At 43.4% G+C, this 15,849-nt stretch overlaps 1 protein-coding gene across 1 annotated transcript; it reads right to left on the bottom strand.

Annotated features, from left to right (window-relative positions):
- Positions 1-2,361: 2,361 nt before the first annotated feature.
- Positions 2,362-3,654, bottom strand: LOC149839995 (uncharacterized). Its single transcript, XM_090004971.1, has one exon. The coding sequence runs from the start codon at positions 3,652-3,654 to the stop codon at positions 2,362-2,364; it is 1,293 nt and encodes a 430-aa protein (XP_089861097.1).
- Positions 3,655-15,849: the final 12,195 nt, after the last annotated feature.

The following is a 15,849-nucleotide window of genomic DNA, read 5'->3' as shown; positions in this document are numbered from 1 at the left end:
ACTAGATATATCATCATTACTAGCCAATAAATCAAAAAGGAATGAGTAATCAAAAATTTCTTGTTGAGAAACATTTTTTTCAAATCCACTCTCATTTTCTAAAAACGTTACATTTCTAGAAACATATAACTTATCATCTCGAAGATCATAGCAACAAAACCCTTTTTGAGTTTCGGAATACCCAAGAAAGACGCAGGGGATAGCTTTGGGAGAGAGCTTGTCATTTTTATCCGTAAGTATAAAACATTTACACCGAAAAACACGTAACCTATTATAGTCAGGTTCAAGTTTATATAAGATCTCAAAAGGGGATATTTTTCCTAATATCCTAGATGGTAAGCAGTTTATCAGATAAACAGAAGCGAGGGCTGCTTCAGCCCAAAAGTTCTTAGGAATGTTTTGAGAAATAAGCAGGGTCCTAGTGGTCTCAATGATGTGCCTATGTTTTCTTTCGGCCAATCCATTCTGTTGAGGAGTTTTAGGACAAGACCTTTGGTGAATGATTTCGTGATCCTCAAGATATGTTTTAATTTGGTTGGAGAGATATTCTCCTCCAGAATCACTTCTAAAAATCTTTATATTACTGTTGAATTGATTCTTGATCATTGAGTGGAAGGTTTTAAAACATGTAAAAACTTCATGTTTGTACTTTAGGAAATAGATCCATGAATACCTGGAGAAATCATCCACAAAAATAACATAGTAAGAAAAGTCTCCTTTTGAAACAACATGTGCGGGTCTTGATACAACATTGACCTCATTGTTTTCTTCATGATTACAAGGAACCACAAGAACATTTGATCCTTGTTTACATAAACTCATACGAGTCTCCTCACCACTTAATTTGGTGAGAACATCTTCAAGAGATGGAGTAAATGAGGATAGAAGTGATGACCTTATTTGCTCAAATTCCGGTCTTAACCCATTTAAAAAATTGAAGAACCGATCTTTTTCAAGTTGCTTGTGGCGGAGTTCAATTGCCTCTCCACTCCATTTTGGTTCAAGCATAGAAAGCTCATCCCAAATGGAAGAGAGGTCGGCATAATATTCCCTAATGGACATTTCACCTTGAGTAAGGGAGAGGGCCTTCTTTTGAAGGTAATACTTATGGGATAAATCTCTTGATGTATACATTTTCTCGAGATAATGCCAAGCTTCCGATGCTCTCTTGAACTTGATAATGTTGGCATTAATCTTTGTTTCGACGGATGCAAAGAACCAAGAAAGAATCTTGAAGTTCTTCATTTCCCATTCGTCGTGCTTCTTGGAGTATTCTTCAAGAGCTTTGATCCTTTCTTCTCCCTCAAGAATCTTGATTTCATTTCCGTCCATCATGGTTATTTTGGGTTTCGGTTCCGGAAATGTGCCTTGTACATAACCCCATAATCCTTTACCTTTTATGTGAGCCTCCATGTTCCCGGCCCAAATATGGTAGTTGGACCCATTCAATTTGAAGCCAAGAGTGAAGTGAGACTCTTTTTCACCCATTAAGGAGTAAAGAAAAGGAGAAGAGGCGTACCAACACAATGCTTCAACTTCTAGCTTGCACAAGATCCTTCTAAAATATTTGAGAAGCAAGATCCACCACTTCAACTTCTAAGAATCCGAAGGCACGGTTTTCAAGGCACTCAAAAAAAGAAGAATCCCACGATCCTTAATCACCAACCGAGCTCTGATACCATGTAAAAATGTCTACGATAAGACAATACACATACAAGCATAAATACTTAAAAAAGAAGTGCACGAAGGCACTCTCACAACACTTGAACACAATACGCAAAAAGCGTATAAATAATAAACATGCAATAATGCATGTATTTCATAAAAAGGAAGCAAGTGCTTGAGACTCTCAAGCTTGAGAAATACAAGGAGGGAACACCCCTATTTATACAAATGCAAGAAGGTGCAAAGGGGAGGCTCCCAAAGGAGTCGTTGGGAGCCCCCAACAGTCACATTTGTGACCATTGGGGGCCCCCAACAGTCACATTTGTGACCGGGCCCCCAACGACTCTATTGGGGGACCCCCAATGCACATTAAAAAATGTCAAATATAAAAAAAAGAAAGAATTACAAAAAATAAAAAAGAAATTTACAACATATTCCAAAAGGGAATATGCACAAAACAGGAAATGACAAAAATACCCTTTCGGGTAAATATATATAAATATATATATTTATATATATAGAGATATATGTACATATAATATATTATATGTAAATATATCTCTATGTATATAAATATATATATTTATATTTACAATAATGATTTTTAGGAGATACATTTTAATAATAGATAGATGGTAACCGACTGTTGCGGTGGAACTCAGCAAACATACTCAGAATATCACCCTTAACACACGTCTAAAAGGTGCGATAGAAGTCCATAGGATAACCATCAAAACCAGAGGCTTTCCACCCGGACAAAGCTGTAACTGCCACAAAGATTTCCTCTTCCGAAAAGGGCACTTGCAAAGACTTGGATAACGCATGGTCGATGCAACGAATGAAATCCGTACCCATCGACCCACCGACCGAGGGGTTTCTGGCATAAAGCTTGATGAAGTAATCAGTCACCGTTGGTAGAACCTGATCCCCAGAGTGGTAAACACCTTCAATGCATATGGAAGGAATGACATGCCTACGATGCCTATGAGAGGCAACAGAGTGAAAAAAGCGAGTATTTCCGTCACCCGCTTTAAGCCAAATAGCACGAGACCGCTGCCTCCACCGAATCTCCTCTTTCATGCGCCACGACCGTAAAAGCAGAGTCAGCTCTGCAGATCTAGCATTCAGGCAGGCAATACCTAAGTTCGACATGGAGGCCGAATCTGAGAGAGACTGGTGGATCGACGACAGCTCACGCTCCCAATCCTCTATATGCTGAAATTTACTGATATGCCTCAAGATAAGCCATGATTTAATTGCTCGAGACAAGCGGCGACACTTAACCACACAACGAGTAGTCGCCCTAGCTGCAGTGCATGAGCCACACCAAGATAGACGGACTACAGACTCAAAATCTGGCTCCGTGATCCACCATTGCTCAAATCTGAATTTGATGTGGCGGGAAAAACCATGCCCCCATCGGATGACCAACTGACTATGGTCAGAGACAGATGGAGGGAGAAGACAACATGAGAGGTCATTTAGCGAGGCCAGCAGAACAGGAGAGACGAGAACACGGTCAAGCAAGCGGTAGCATGGGCGAGCGCGACGATTGGACCAAGAGAAAGCTTCACCATGATGCGGAACAGGATATAGTTGGTTCGATTGAATGAAATTTTGGAACCCAAGCATAGAAGCCGAGCAGGAGATAGGATTACTCGAGTCGGAGGAGGACAACAGGCAGTTGAAATCGCCCATGATGAGGTGCTGGTCCCCGAAAGACAGAAGGATCCTATTCAGGTCCTCCCAAAACTCCTCTCGACGGCTCGGGCGGTGCAGACCGTACACCATGGTGACCACTGCTGGCATCGGCTTAGCTGGAATGGGAATGGCGACGGATAGAGAAAACGTGCCTTCATCAAGCTGGTACACTCCAAGAGACGGCCTCCCAAGAACAAGGATACCGCCTGCAAATAGCAACGATGGCTTGAAGAAAGAAACTACGTCACGCCAGATCTCAGATACTACTGAGCGACAAACCTCTCCCATCTTGGTTTCACAAATAGCGACAAGGTCAGGGTTTTTCTGCCGGATCCAACTAGCAAGGAACATGCGCTTTTGAGGGCAATTCAAGCCCCAGATATTCCAGCATAGAATCTTCATGTCAAGAAATCAGGAAATCCCCGCGGAGAGCGGATCCGCGCCGAATGCCTTGGAGATACCTCAACCTGAGATGCAGAGACCTTCGAAGACCGTCGCCTACCCCTAAGTGAGGCGCCCTCTCGCCCCGACCGAGAGCTTTCTCCGATCGCCGACGAGGACAGCGCGGAGACTGGAGGAGGATCAGAGGCACCAACGTCCACCAACGACAAATCCTCGATGATAGCAGCGAACGACTCCTCCATCATGATAGAGATGTTGTGCAACTGCGACTGAGAGAGCGATAGATGAAGACGCCGAGCTGCTATGTCCACTGAACAACCCAAAAAAGAATATAGGTGGTTGCATTGAGAATACTGATCGACCACTGAAGACGCTTGCTGAACGGGAGGAACATCTTGCCCACCGAAACCTGACTCCCTGGGTGGATGTAGCACGATAGGAGATGAGTGTGGTCCGACAGCTGCGAAGGAAGGGGGTGTAGGGATGAAACTGCATGAAATTCGACATAACGGATAGGGGCAACAACAATCACCGATAGCCGACACCACGAACGAGGACCCCTCTAGGAGCAAGCAGCGTATACTAGGCGGGGCCAGATCACCATTCAGACGCCGATAGGAAATCCCCACAGATACTACACACATCGAGACCTGAGTCGATGACCGAGGCAAGCACACCCGACCAGAGCAAACCTCGATAGAAGGAGAGACGCCAAAGCCCCTAGCCCTAGAAGCCACCGAGATGCCAAAGCCTAGAGCCTTCGTTGCCACTAAAAGCAAGGATGCATCGCACCAATCAACCAGTCTCCGAGCCCTCAAAAACCAGTTGGGGGGTGATCGAAGCCTAACAGACCTGATAACACCGCCAGACCCCCCGCAAACGAGCCCACTGCCTCGAGAAAGCTCATCAATAGGGAGTGAAACAAAAGGATGATAGCCGCAAACACCCCCCCCAGACAAGCCCCAGCTGCCCAAGCACCTCGGGGTGCCCCCCAAAGGCACCAATCCATACCGGCTCTCGAGTCCCTCAAAAGATAGGCGACAAAAGATGACAGCAGCATGGGAACTGAACGGAGCAGATAAAAGCTGCATGCAGGCCCCAAGAAAGGCTCGATAGTAAGCTGCAACATATAAGCCGGCACACGAAACTGAGGACCATCATGGAAAAGACCCACAGGTGATATAGCCTTGAAAGACGAGCAGATAGCGTTCCGCGACCCCTCAGAGATCTCAGCTTGGCACGAGAGCCTAGCAACGACCGAAGACGGCGCCACCAAGGCCAAAGATAGCAACGATCCTCGATCGACGCTAAACCCACGCACCCTCCCAATGCAAGAACACCTAGCACGAGGGCGAGGGAAAACGAAGGGGCAACCCACCATTCTCCTGGCCTCAAAGATGCCTCGGGTAGCAGAGAAAGGGTTAGCAAAGGATAAAAAACACATGCTAGGAGAGCTCATAACACCCTCAAATCCCACTGAGCACCTAGGCGACCTCCCATACTTGCAAGAAACACAGAAAGGAGACCCCGAACATCCGGCGTCGTCACACGAGGGCGCAAGGACATGCAAAGTATCGCATGATCCATGGGGAGCGAATTGTGCTAGATGATCACCTTGCCGGACCCGACTCGAACCAAGCATAAATCGCTTACTCGTGAACGACATCGGACATGACAGCGGCAAACGCGTTGGCACCCAAAATGATCCGATCTTGATGGCCAGGACGGAAGAGGAGGGGTCCTGCAGTTCGGCGACTCTCACCCAAGGCGAGAAGGAGGCCTTGCACCGCGAGCTCTTAACCTTGGACGGAACCCGATCGCAAGGAGGAGGAAGCATGATAGCACTAGAGCGCCTGCATATCGGGTGACGCCTGGAGCGAAAGGGCGAGGCACAATGAAGGCATGTGTGACGCTTACGAAAATTGAGCGCCAAACAAGCGGCACACCACCACTCACCCGGCTTAGCCTGTAGGAGACGCGAACCAGAAATGCTTCTTGAGAAGGACCGCTGCCATGAAGGCGAAACCTCCTGCCAACCGTGGGAGCTGCCTGAACACGGAGAGCAGCGGTAGAAAAATGGAGCTCGAAGACGAGCACCAATGGAGCAAGCCCTTAGTGCTTCAACCCTGACGGCCCGCATGAAGCGTCGAACGTCTCGAGAAAACAACGAACCGGAGGCCAGACAAGAATCGAACACCTCCGAAAGCGAAATAAACAAACAGAACGATAGGCGGAATAGGAGGGCAACACGGACGCCTCGACGACGCAAGGCAAAAGTGAGCCCCCATTCGTTCAAGGCCTCTAGGATTGAAGACAGGGCTAGCTGGTTGGACCGCAGAGAGAGTGAGGGGCATAAGCCCCAGAGGAAGGGGGAAGGGGATGGCATTGAGCCAGGCAGAAAATTCACGGGAACCTCATCCCAGAAGAGAGAGAGAGAGAGAGAGAGAGAGAGAGAGAGAGAGAGAGAGAGAGAGAGAGTCTTGCTTCTTCCTGTTCACAATAGTTAAAGGATGAAACTGTAAATGGAATGAACGGCTATTTCAATGGAATCTGCGGAGGCAAAAGGACAATAAAGAGGCACTCTAGGATGGATGGATCTCTCTCTCTCTCTCTCTCTCTCTCTCTCTCTTTGCAGGATTCATCAAAAACTTGTCATACAGGAGTCCCACACGCAGTTGGCAACTGGCAATTCATAATTTCACATTTGACAGCCAGCAAAAGAATCGCCTGAAATGGCAAACCACCAAAGGTGGCAACTGTAGCAACAGACAAGGAACTAAGGAGTTGTTTCAATTGTAGTGCTGAACTTGCCAGTATTTTTGAACCGGTTTTTTGTTCAAATAGACGACCAACAGAAAGAGTATAGCAACATATGAATCTATCTCCTCAATTGTAGGCCGTTGTAACCGCTCACAGAAACCAAAGCGTAGTATGAAAAGATACCAATTCAAGTCAGATATAGGATAGGAGTCTCATATTCGGAATCTCAACGACCCACATTTTTTTTTAATTTATAACCCACAAAAACCACACTCATCACACAGACCTGGTTGCGCTCCCTCAGCCATACATGCTTACTGTCGTTGTCATGCAGGTAGCGTAAAACTCTGAAGCTAGGGGGCCACCTGCGTAGAGATGACAGTGGACCGGGGAAAACTGGGCTCCGCCCTGCCTCACCCTGTTTGGACCGAGGATAGAGGACATGAAACGGGAATAGAGGCAGGGGATGAAGGTTAAAATTAAAATCAGTGCGGGGATGGAGGTGGGGATGAACTTACTCTTTCTCCCGCTCCGTCCTGATCCACGCCTTGCTCCGCCCTGTCCGATCCCGTCACGAATCCTTCTAAGGATGACCATGGACTGAGGGGAAATGGGCCCACCTTGCCTCGCCCCATTTGGACAAGGGATGAAAGACATGAAACGGGGATGGAGGTTAAAATCCAAACTTGTGCAGGGATGAAAGTTAAAATCCAAAACTGTGTGGAGACGAAGGCGGGGATGGAGATCAGATTTTGAGACGAGGTGGGGGTGGAGTCCTTGTCCCCGGCCCACGGCCCAGTCTACTGCCATCTCTACACCTGAGCCTATTCAAAGCATTGGCTTGTGCAGAAGGGTGATGACCATGAGAATCGAACTCAGTCTAGCAGCCAAGTCCCCAACACCACTACGCCAACCCTCCTTAAGGACAACGGTACCACATAGGTGCCTCTAATATTTTTGATTAATTACTCAACCGACTTGTACTTGAATTACATGACCTAAAATGCTTTATGACCACGTGTTGGGGGCGAGCCAGCCTTCCTCAGAAAAGCCCGTCTATCTTTCTATTAATCTTAGACCACCCTGGCTTTTTGCACATCTTAGTTCCTGGGGGCAAAAGTTATGTGCCCGTGACCCCCCCCCAAAAAAAACACGCACTGTAGCTACAGTGCATGTTCGAGGATCGACTGACCGTCACATGGTGCTCAGTCAGGTGTACGGGACCTCCCGTACACCCGCAGGTAGTACTCTACCGCCGCATTTAGGGTTGGTTTGGCATCCCCTCATTGTAAATCAGGATTTTGGTGAAAATTGGTGTTTACGAGTAGGGCTCGAAGAACACCTTGTGTTAGGACTCAACTCGTTTAAGCTAAACAAGCTGCTCGTGGCTCGGCTCACCAGCTATACAAACCGATCATGAACCAAACCAAAGCTGAATCACGAGCTGCTCGATTCGTTTACCAGCCCTATTTACGAGTGGGTTCTAGCGAAGTATAGGTGCAGCCAACGTGTTGGTTATGATAAGTTGATAACAATGGTGTCTTTTGTTGGTGAGTACCCTACTCATTGAGCAAAACCCAACTGCTGAATCTCGTGGAAATCGACTCAACGGGGATGGCCATATGGTTTCCAGTTTGTGGATAAGGAGATATCTCCATTAATGTTATAATCGGTTCATTAGGTGAATCGGTTTAAAAAAAATCGAATCAAATCTTTTTTTACTGTTAGATAACATGTGTCATTAAAAACTAAAAAATGTTAAAAAAATTAACTCCTTTAAAAAATATTAAAAATGTATTTAATCTACCGTGAATCAGAATCTCTTGAATTGTCTTTTGGGCTGATTTGGCAGACCCCTTCCAGTTATACAACTATACCATTTGGGGTTTGAACTTGCAACCTCGTGACATGCACTAACTGCTCCTGACAAGCTGAGCCCCCATTGGTTGGGTAGATTCCATTTTTTAGAGTATTGATCTCCATACCCCAAGTTTGAGTCTTGTATTGACACCTAGGGATGGCAGGGGACAAGGTCTCCACCCCTGCCCCATTTCAAAATCTGAACTTTCATCCCCGCCTCCATCCCCACACGGGGATGGATTTTAACCTCCACCCTCGCCTCGATCCCCGTTTCATGTCCTCCATCCCCGGTCCAAACGGGGGTGAGGCAGGGTGGGACTCGTTTCCCCTCGATCTATAGTCATTCCTTAAAGGATTGGGGACAGGACAGGGTGGGGAAAGGCGGGGATTGAGACAAGGACGGGGTTGGGTGGGGGAAAGTGTAAGCCCATCCCCGCACTGGGATATATTTTAACCTTCATCCCCACCTCCATCCCCGATCCAAACGGGGGCAAGGCGGACCCCATTGTCCCCCGGTCCACTGCCATCCCTATTGACACCCTCTTTCATAACAAAAACTGACGGTAGGGGTCTGCCCAACCCCAGCTTGCCTATAAAAAAAAAAGGTATGGAAAGTTAAAGACCAAAGTGACCAGCCACACATTTCAACATTTCTATAAAGACCACACCAATCTCAAGAAATGACAATATGGGTGGCTGGCAGCACCGCGGCCTATAATGTGAACACATATACAACCATGTATTTGAGTGAATTATGAAAAGCCTAATTTACAAAAACACGTCTGACTTTCTTTTTAGAATTTAAAGCAAGGTTGCGAGAAAGGGAACGGAAGCGGGAAACATCTTGGAAAACGAAAATGAGAAAAACATGTATCCCACAATTCAAGGTTTTTCGAGCGCATGTGAAACGGAAAAGAGAAAAACAAGGTTTTTCAAGCGCATGTGAAACGAAAAACGGAAAACGATTGGAAAACACATGGGAAACATTTTTAAAAAAGTAATATAATGAATTAATAAAATAAAAAAAAACTAAAAACATGTATCTAGCAAAAGAAAAACGTTTGGGAAACGTGGGGAAAACACATGGGAAACACATTCCTCATAACGTGGGAAACATGTTTCCCATGCCCATGATTTTTGGGCATTTCCCAAATGTTTTGGAAATGCTGTGTTTCTCGTTCCAAGATTAGTTTTCCGGAAAACTCATTTCCCACCCTCTTATAGTGTTTTTGGTAACCCTGATTTAAAGTTATACTTAAAAGTGCTTATAATTAAAAAAGTACCTCATTTTATGTTCAATTATTCACATTCATACGCCTGCTAAGTATTCTTTGAACCATAGTTAATATTTAGTGAATTCAAAATTTTACCGGTTTTACCCTTATTAAATATGCTTCTCCTTGCCCATTTTTCTTTTTCTCTATAAATAAAGGCAAAATATACCTTATTCTTAAGATAAAATAAAAAATTAATTGAAAATAAGAAAGGCCAACTTAAGAATTGCCCAAGCTTCCAGTCCAAAACTTTTAAAACGGGAAAGTAAAGCCTGTTATTTTTCTCATGTTTCTTAGGGGCAATATATTAGGAAATTCATATATAAAAACTAGAAAAGAAACAAATTTAAATAAAAAAAATGTTGGGTGATGCTATAGATGGGCTGTTTACGTTCAATTCTTATTGGCGTCAACCCTCTGCACAAGCCGAAGCAAGGGACTCCCTAGGGGCGAGGGGTAAGCCACAATTTTACATCACTGGAGAAGCGATCATAGGTTGACAAGCTGAGGGCGGCGAGGGGATAGAATAGATCTAAATCCGACCTGAATGTGCATTCAGATAATTTTACTCAAAAGATCCAAATTCAGAAATAACATTCAAACTCCGATCCGAAATCCGACCATATCCTATCCATTTGCAGCCCTACCTAGAGCCCCACTAGGGCGCTGCTCATCTGGTAAGGGCAACTAGTGAACATCGCCAAGTTGAAGGAACATCACGAGGTTCGAAACCCATGGGTGTGCCTGCAGACTGAAGCATTTCTACTAGAGGTGTCAATGGGTTGGGTTTGGTTCGGACCCAGGTGGAACCAGACTTGGACCAAATTTTTGGGTATGGTATCGCGTCCGAACCTGGGTCTAATATGGTCCACTATAACAAAAATCATACACTGTCCCGATAAGAACTGCATGAACCAAACCCGGTAAAACCATATTTTTTATCATTTTTACATTGAAAATTTATGGTCTTAATCAGAACTTGGGTCGGGTCCAGGTCTGGTATAAAATTTCACAAACTATACCTAAGTCCATGTATTAATCGGACCTTAAGGTCCGGATCCAGGTCTTCTTATTTATCACCATACCCTGACCCTATAGGGTTTGGTTCAGAGGTTGTGTCCAGGTAAACCAGGCCCATTGACACCCCTACCTATAGGGTTTGGTTAGGATCGGGTCCGGGTAGACCAGTCCCGTTGACACCCCTAATTTCTACACCAATGAGCTCTGTAGTAAGTGAGGTGATTTTTTGTGGCTATTCACCAAAAAAATGAAAACCATGCCTAACAGTTATAAGTGGGTCGTATCTATTGAATCTACATTTTATTGGACCTTCAAATACTATCCAAGCAGATAGATCCAAATATGATAAAACCCCGTCATGATCCATATCAGAACCAATTCCCTTTGTTTTGTAGATAAAACATGAGCCAGATGACATATGCATCAGACAAATGTTGCCTTTTTCTCGCATCTAATTTGTCGAAACTAGATCTGCACGGACCCGAATCTGATCCACAATTGTTGACCCTTAAATGAAGAAAACAGGTCAGGCTCCATGCCAAACATTGGCTTGGGCTCAGTTAGTCAAAACTAGGCTTTCACCTAGGGGTGTCAATGGGTCAGGATTGGTTCGGACCTAGGTAGAATCAGATCCAAACCTGATTTGAGTTGATGATACCAGGTCTGGACCCAGGTCTAATCGAACCCACCACAAGAGAAACCATACCTGGATCTTATAAGGATTATGTAAACCAAACCCGGTAAAATAATATTTTTTATTATTTTTACATTGAAAAATTAAGGATCTTAATTGGAACTCGGGTTGGGCCCAGGTCTGGTATGAAATTTCACAAACCATACCTGACTCCATATATTAATTGGACCCTTCAGGTCAGACCCAGATTCTAACCAGGCTTTCTTATTTATCTTTTTTTCAAAAGGCAAGCTGGGGTTAGGCAGACCCCTACCAGCTATACAACTATACCATTGGGTTTTGAACATTGGGACTTCTTATTTATCACCAAACCCTGACCTTATAGGGTTTCTCAATCAAACCTGACCCATTGACACCCTTACTTTCACCATTCATCACAAGCTTGCATGGCACCACTAGTCCTACCCAAAGTTCAAAAAGACATTTAAACTTTGGACCACAAGGTCTAAGCTTGGTGTACTCCGGGGTGGGCAGGGGGACCTCAAGGGTTGTACCAATTGGAGGCCGGCCGATGTGTCGGTCGTCGATGGTTTTTTTTCCATTGGATTATAAAAAAAAGCAATTAAACAACTGTGAATTTCTCGTGAAATAAATCAAATTGTCTGTCTGCAAATATCACGAAAACATAAATTAATCTAAAGATTTATAAACTTGTGTAGGAAAAGAATATAAAACATGTAAAAAATATGCGAAATCATTCTTCAAGATTTGTCGCCCAAAAAATAAATATGGTGGTATTGTAAAAATAGTACACTATTTTTTGCTTTTAAAATAGGCAGCAAAATATGTCGATATTAAACAACAAAAAAAGAATATCTGAATGTTTATCACTATGGTGTTAGGGACAGTTGTATTACATGGTGAGGATGCTACAATAATGTCAAGGCATCTCTTTCTAAAATTCTCAAAAAATAACAATGGTCTTTCCTTTTGGATTTGTTGTGAAACAAATCCAAACTTTCATAAACAACATAGATATTCAAATCTCTCTCACACAGTTAACAAATTAGCAATAGCAATAATGAAATAAATACATTTAAAGAGAAAACAGAAATAAAATATTTTTGTTTGGTATGCAAAAGATTTAAAAAATAATAATAATTAAGAGAATGGTACCTCATGGAACTTTTGTGCTTCAGTAATGAAGAAGCTACCAGCTAACATAAACAACCACTCTTAAATTGATTAACAAAGAGAAGGAAGACCCTTAGCAGCTTCTAAATCTAGAATGCCTAAATGATTAACAAAGAAGGGCTATGCCTGGATGTGCAGCATTAAAAAGAACCTTGAATTCCCATGTGCATTGCAAATCCACTGTTTGTATTGCATGGGAGTTGTGGGGGCAGAAACTTGTTTTCTTCAGTATCATTGCAGAGAACTATCAGCCATCTATTAGGAAGTGTTTGTATACATGGAACATCTATTGATCAGAAAACAAGTTGTAGGTAAATCCTAATTTTGTTTCACACCCAAACACAACTTTAGAAGTCATGTTCGAAGCTAAGGGAAGCTACAAGTTGGTTCACAGCCAAACAAGTTTTCAACGAATTCAAACACGGCCACAAGAAACAAACACAAGCAAGCACTGAGAAAGAATAAAGCAACCTTATTTCATGAAGCTAAAATCAAGATTTTGAATAGATGAAGAACCGAAGAGAGATTTACCTGCTTGGACTGAGGCCTTTCCCCCGGGATGGGATACCAATGCAGAGGGGAGGAGGGGAGCTCTTAATCACAAATGGTTGAAGCTGACCTTGTTATTTATGGCCCAATGGGATCTAGAGGAAAGAAATTTCCGAATATCTATGCAGTCTCTTGCCAACCTTTCTCTTTTCAGTTCACCTATGCCCTCTTTTTATACAGTAGCCAGGCAATTTATTTGTTCACTCTTTTAGAGAGAGAGAGAGAGCACTAGAAGTAGGTGTCAACTGGTCTGGTTTGGTTACGACCCAGGTGGAACCAGACCTGGTCCTGATTTTCGGGTATGGTATCAGGTCCAGATCTGGGTCTAATCAGACCCATCACAAAAGAAACCATACTCGGACCCGATGACAACTACATGAACCAGACCTGGGCCATACCGGGTAAAATAATATTTTTTATCATTTTTACATTAAAAAATTGTTGGTCTTAATTGGAACTCAGGTCGGGCCTGGGTCTCTTACAAAATTTCACAAACAATATATACCCGGCCCCATGTATTAATCGGACCTTGAGTCCATACCCAGGACTTCTTATTTATCACGACCCTTTAGGATTTGTTACGGGTTGGGTCTAGGTAAACCCGACCCATTGACACCCCTAACTAGGAGTCCTCGTTATATGGCAACCAAGAACAAAGAGAGAGAGAGAGAGAGAGAGAGAGAGAGAGAGAGAGAGAGAGAGAGAGAGAGAGAGAGAGAGAGAGAGAGTCATCGTTACATGGCACACTACAAGAAAATAGGTGATTAGCGACGGAATTATTCCGTCGCTAGTTAGTGATGGATTAACGAGAGAAACACATCCATCACTATAATCAATGGAATTTACGAATATAGCGACGGAATATATCTCGTCGCAACATCCATCGCTAATTAGCGACAGATTTTATGAGAGAATATTTTGTCGTAATGGACTCACCATTTAGCGACGTCTTTTGCGACGGAATATATTTCGTTGCCATTTTCGTGTTTTGATTTACGTCGGCTTAGCGACAGAATTAATCTGTCGCTAAATGTCGCATAACCTCTAATCTCAGCCCTCTTTTTCTTTTCTTCTTTCGCTGCTCCCGCTCTCGCCCGCCGCCCTCTCCCTCCCACCGCCCTCTCCATCCCGTCGACCTCTCTCCGGCCCCCACCGTTCACCGACTGTCAATCCCCATCAGCCTTCCGTCGCTGCCAGAAGACGCGCAAATAATTTATAAAATTACGACAGGGGGTCGACCCCCTGCTGTTCCGGCAGAGGGTCGACCCCATGCGTTTCGGCAGGTCATTGGGTATTGGGCTTCTCAAGGCCTATGCAAGATGTTTTCATTTGCCTCGTTTTTTTTTTTTGCAGGTGGTGACTTCATTTTAAAACAGTATTTTTTGCAGATTTCTCAACGGAACCCGCTTGTGCTCAACCACCCGTGGTAAGTAAATGACAAAAACAATGCAAATTGGGTAAATACTCGTGGTGAGTAAGTGATGCAAGCGCATCACATGTTATTTAATTTATTGGATGTAACACTTTATTGTTCGCACACTCACTTAGTTGTTGATACCTAGGGCTGCTTTGTTGGAGTTCGGAGATCATGCTGAGCATGATTTTAATGTATGAGAATAGAAGTGTTCTTGTTTTTGGAGTACGGATTTCATGCTGGGTATGGTAGTAGTTAGTGGAATATTGAAGTGTGTTTGTTGCATGTACATGTTTGACATTTGTTTGATATGAATGATTTCGATGTATTGCAATGTTTGATGTAATTATATCCATGCTTGCATGTAGTTACTTTCAATTTCATGAAATTATATAATGTAAGCATGCTTCAAATGAATGTATTGTGTCATTAATAGTTTGCACATGAAAATATTAAGTCATCAATGCATGCATCATAATTCTTGTTATTGTATGACATCATATATTGCATGATAAATTTGATATTTTCTTCATCATAGCATTTTGATGGTTCTCTTTTAACTGGTTAGGTTATTATTCGTAACATCATACGAAAATGACTGCAAACCGTGAATGAATGTATCGTAGGATAGTGGACAATGAGTTATCGCATGAATATATGGATGGTGTTGAAAGTTTTATTGAATTTGCAAGGGCAAGTGTCAGTACAGTAGATCCCACAGGTCGGATTAGGTGTCCCTGCAAGATTTGTAAGAATAATCGATTTATAGAACCTCATGGCGTTAGACATCACCTATATAGGAAGTATTTTGTGAGTGATTATCAGAATTGGACATTTCATGGAGAAGAATTTAAAAATGATTTTGATGCACGAGTGAATGTGGTGCATGATAATCCATATACGGATTTGATATTTGATGCCGCAGGAACAGAACTGGGTTCTGTTATGAGTTCTAGTGATGTAAGAACTACCGTAGATGAGGAATCACCAAACGATGCAGCTGGTAGATTTTATGATTTACTTAGAGATGTTGATGAGCCACTTTGGCACAGTTGCAAGAGTCACACTATCTTTTCTGCAGTTCTTCAACTAATGAATTTGAAGTCCGAGTATAATTTGAGTCAATCATGTTTTGACCGTTTGTGCATGATTGTAAAGAATATGTTGCCCAAAGATGAGAAATTGCCACAAAATTTCTATCGTGCGAAAGTTATGGTCAACGCTCTAGGTATGGGGTATAAAAAGATTGATGCTTGTCCAAATCACTGCATGTTGTATTTCAAGGATCAGGAAAACAACATATCATGCCCGTCATGTGGGCATCCTTGGTTCAAGCCAAAGACAAGAGGCAATGGTAGCACGTGATCAAAAAAAGT

This window comes from Nuphar pumila, chromosome 4 (genome assembly GCF_984573655.1).
Source record: "Nuphar pumila chromosome 4, dmNupPumi1.hap1.1, whole genome shotgun sequence".
In the NCBI taxonomy this organism is placed as follows: Eukaryota; Viridiplantae; Streptophyta; class Magnoliopsida; order Nymphaeales; family Nymphaeaceae; genus Nuphar; species Nuphar pumila.
Note: the sequence above shows the minus strand (reverse complement) of the source record. Positions and strands in the feature narration are given on the sequence as shown.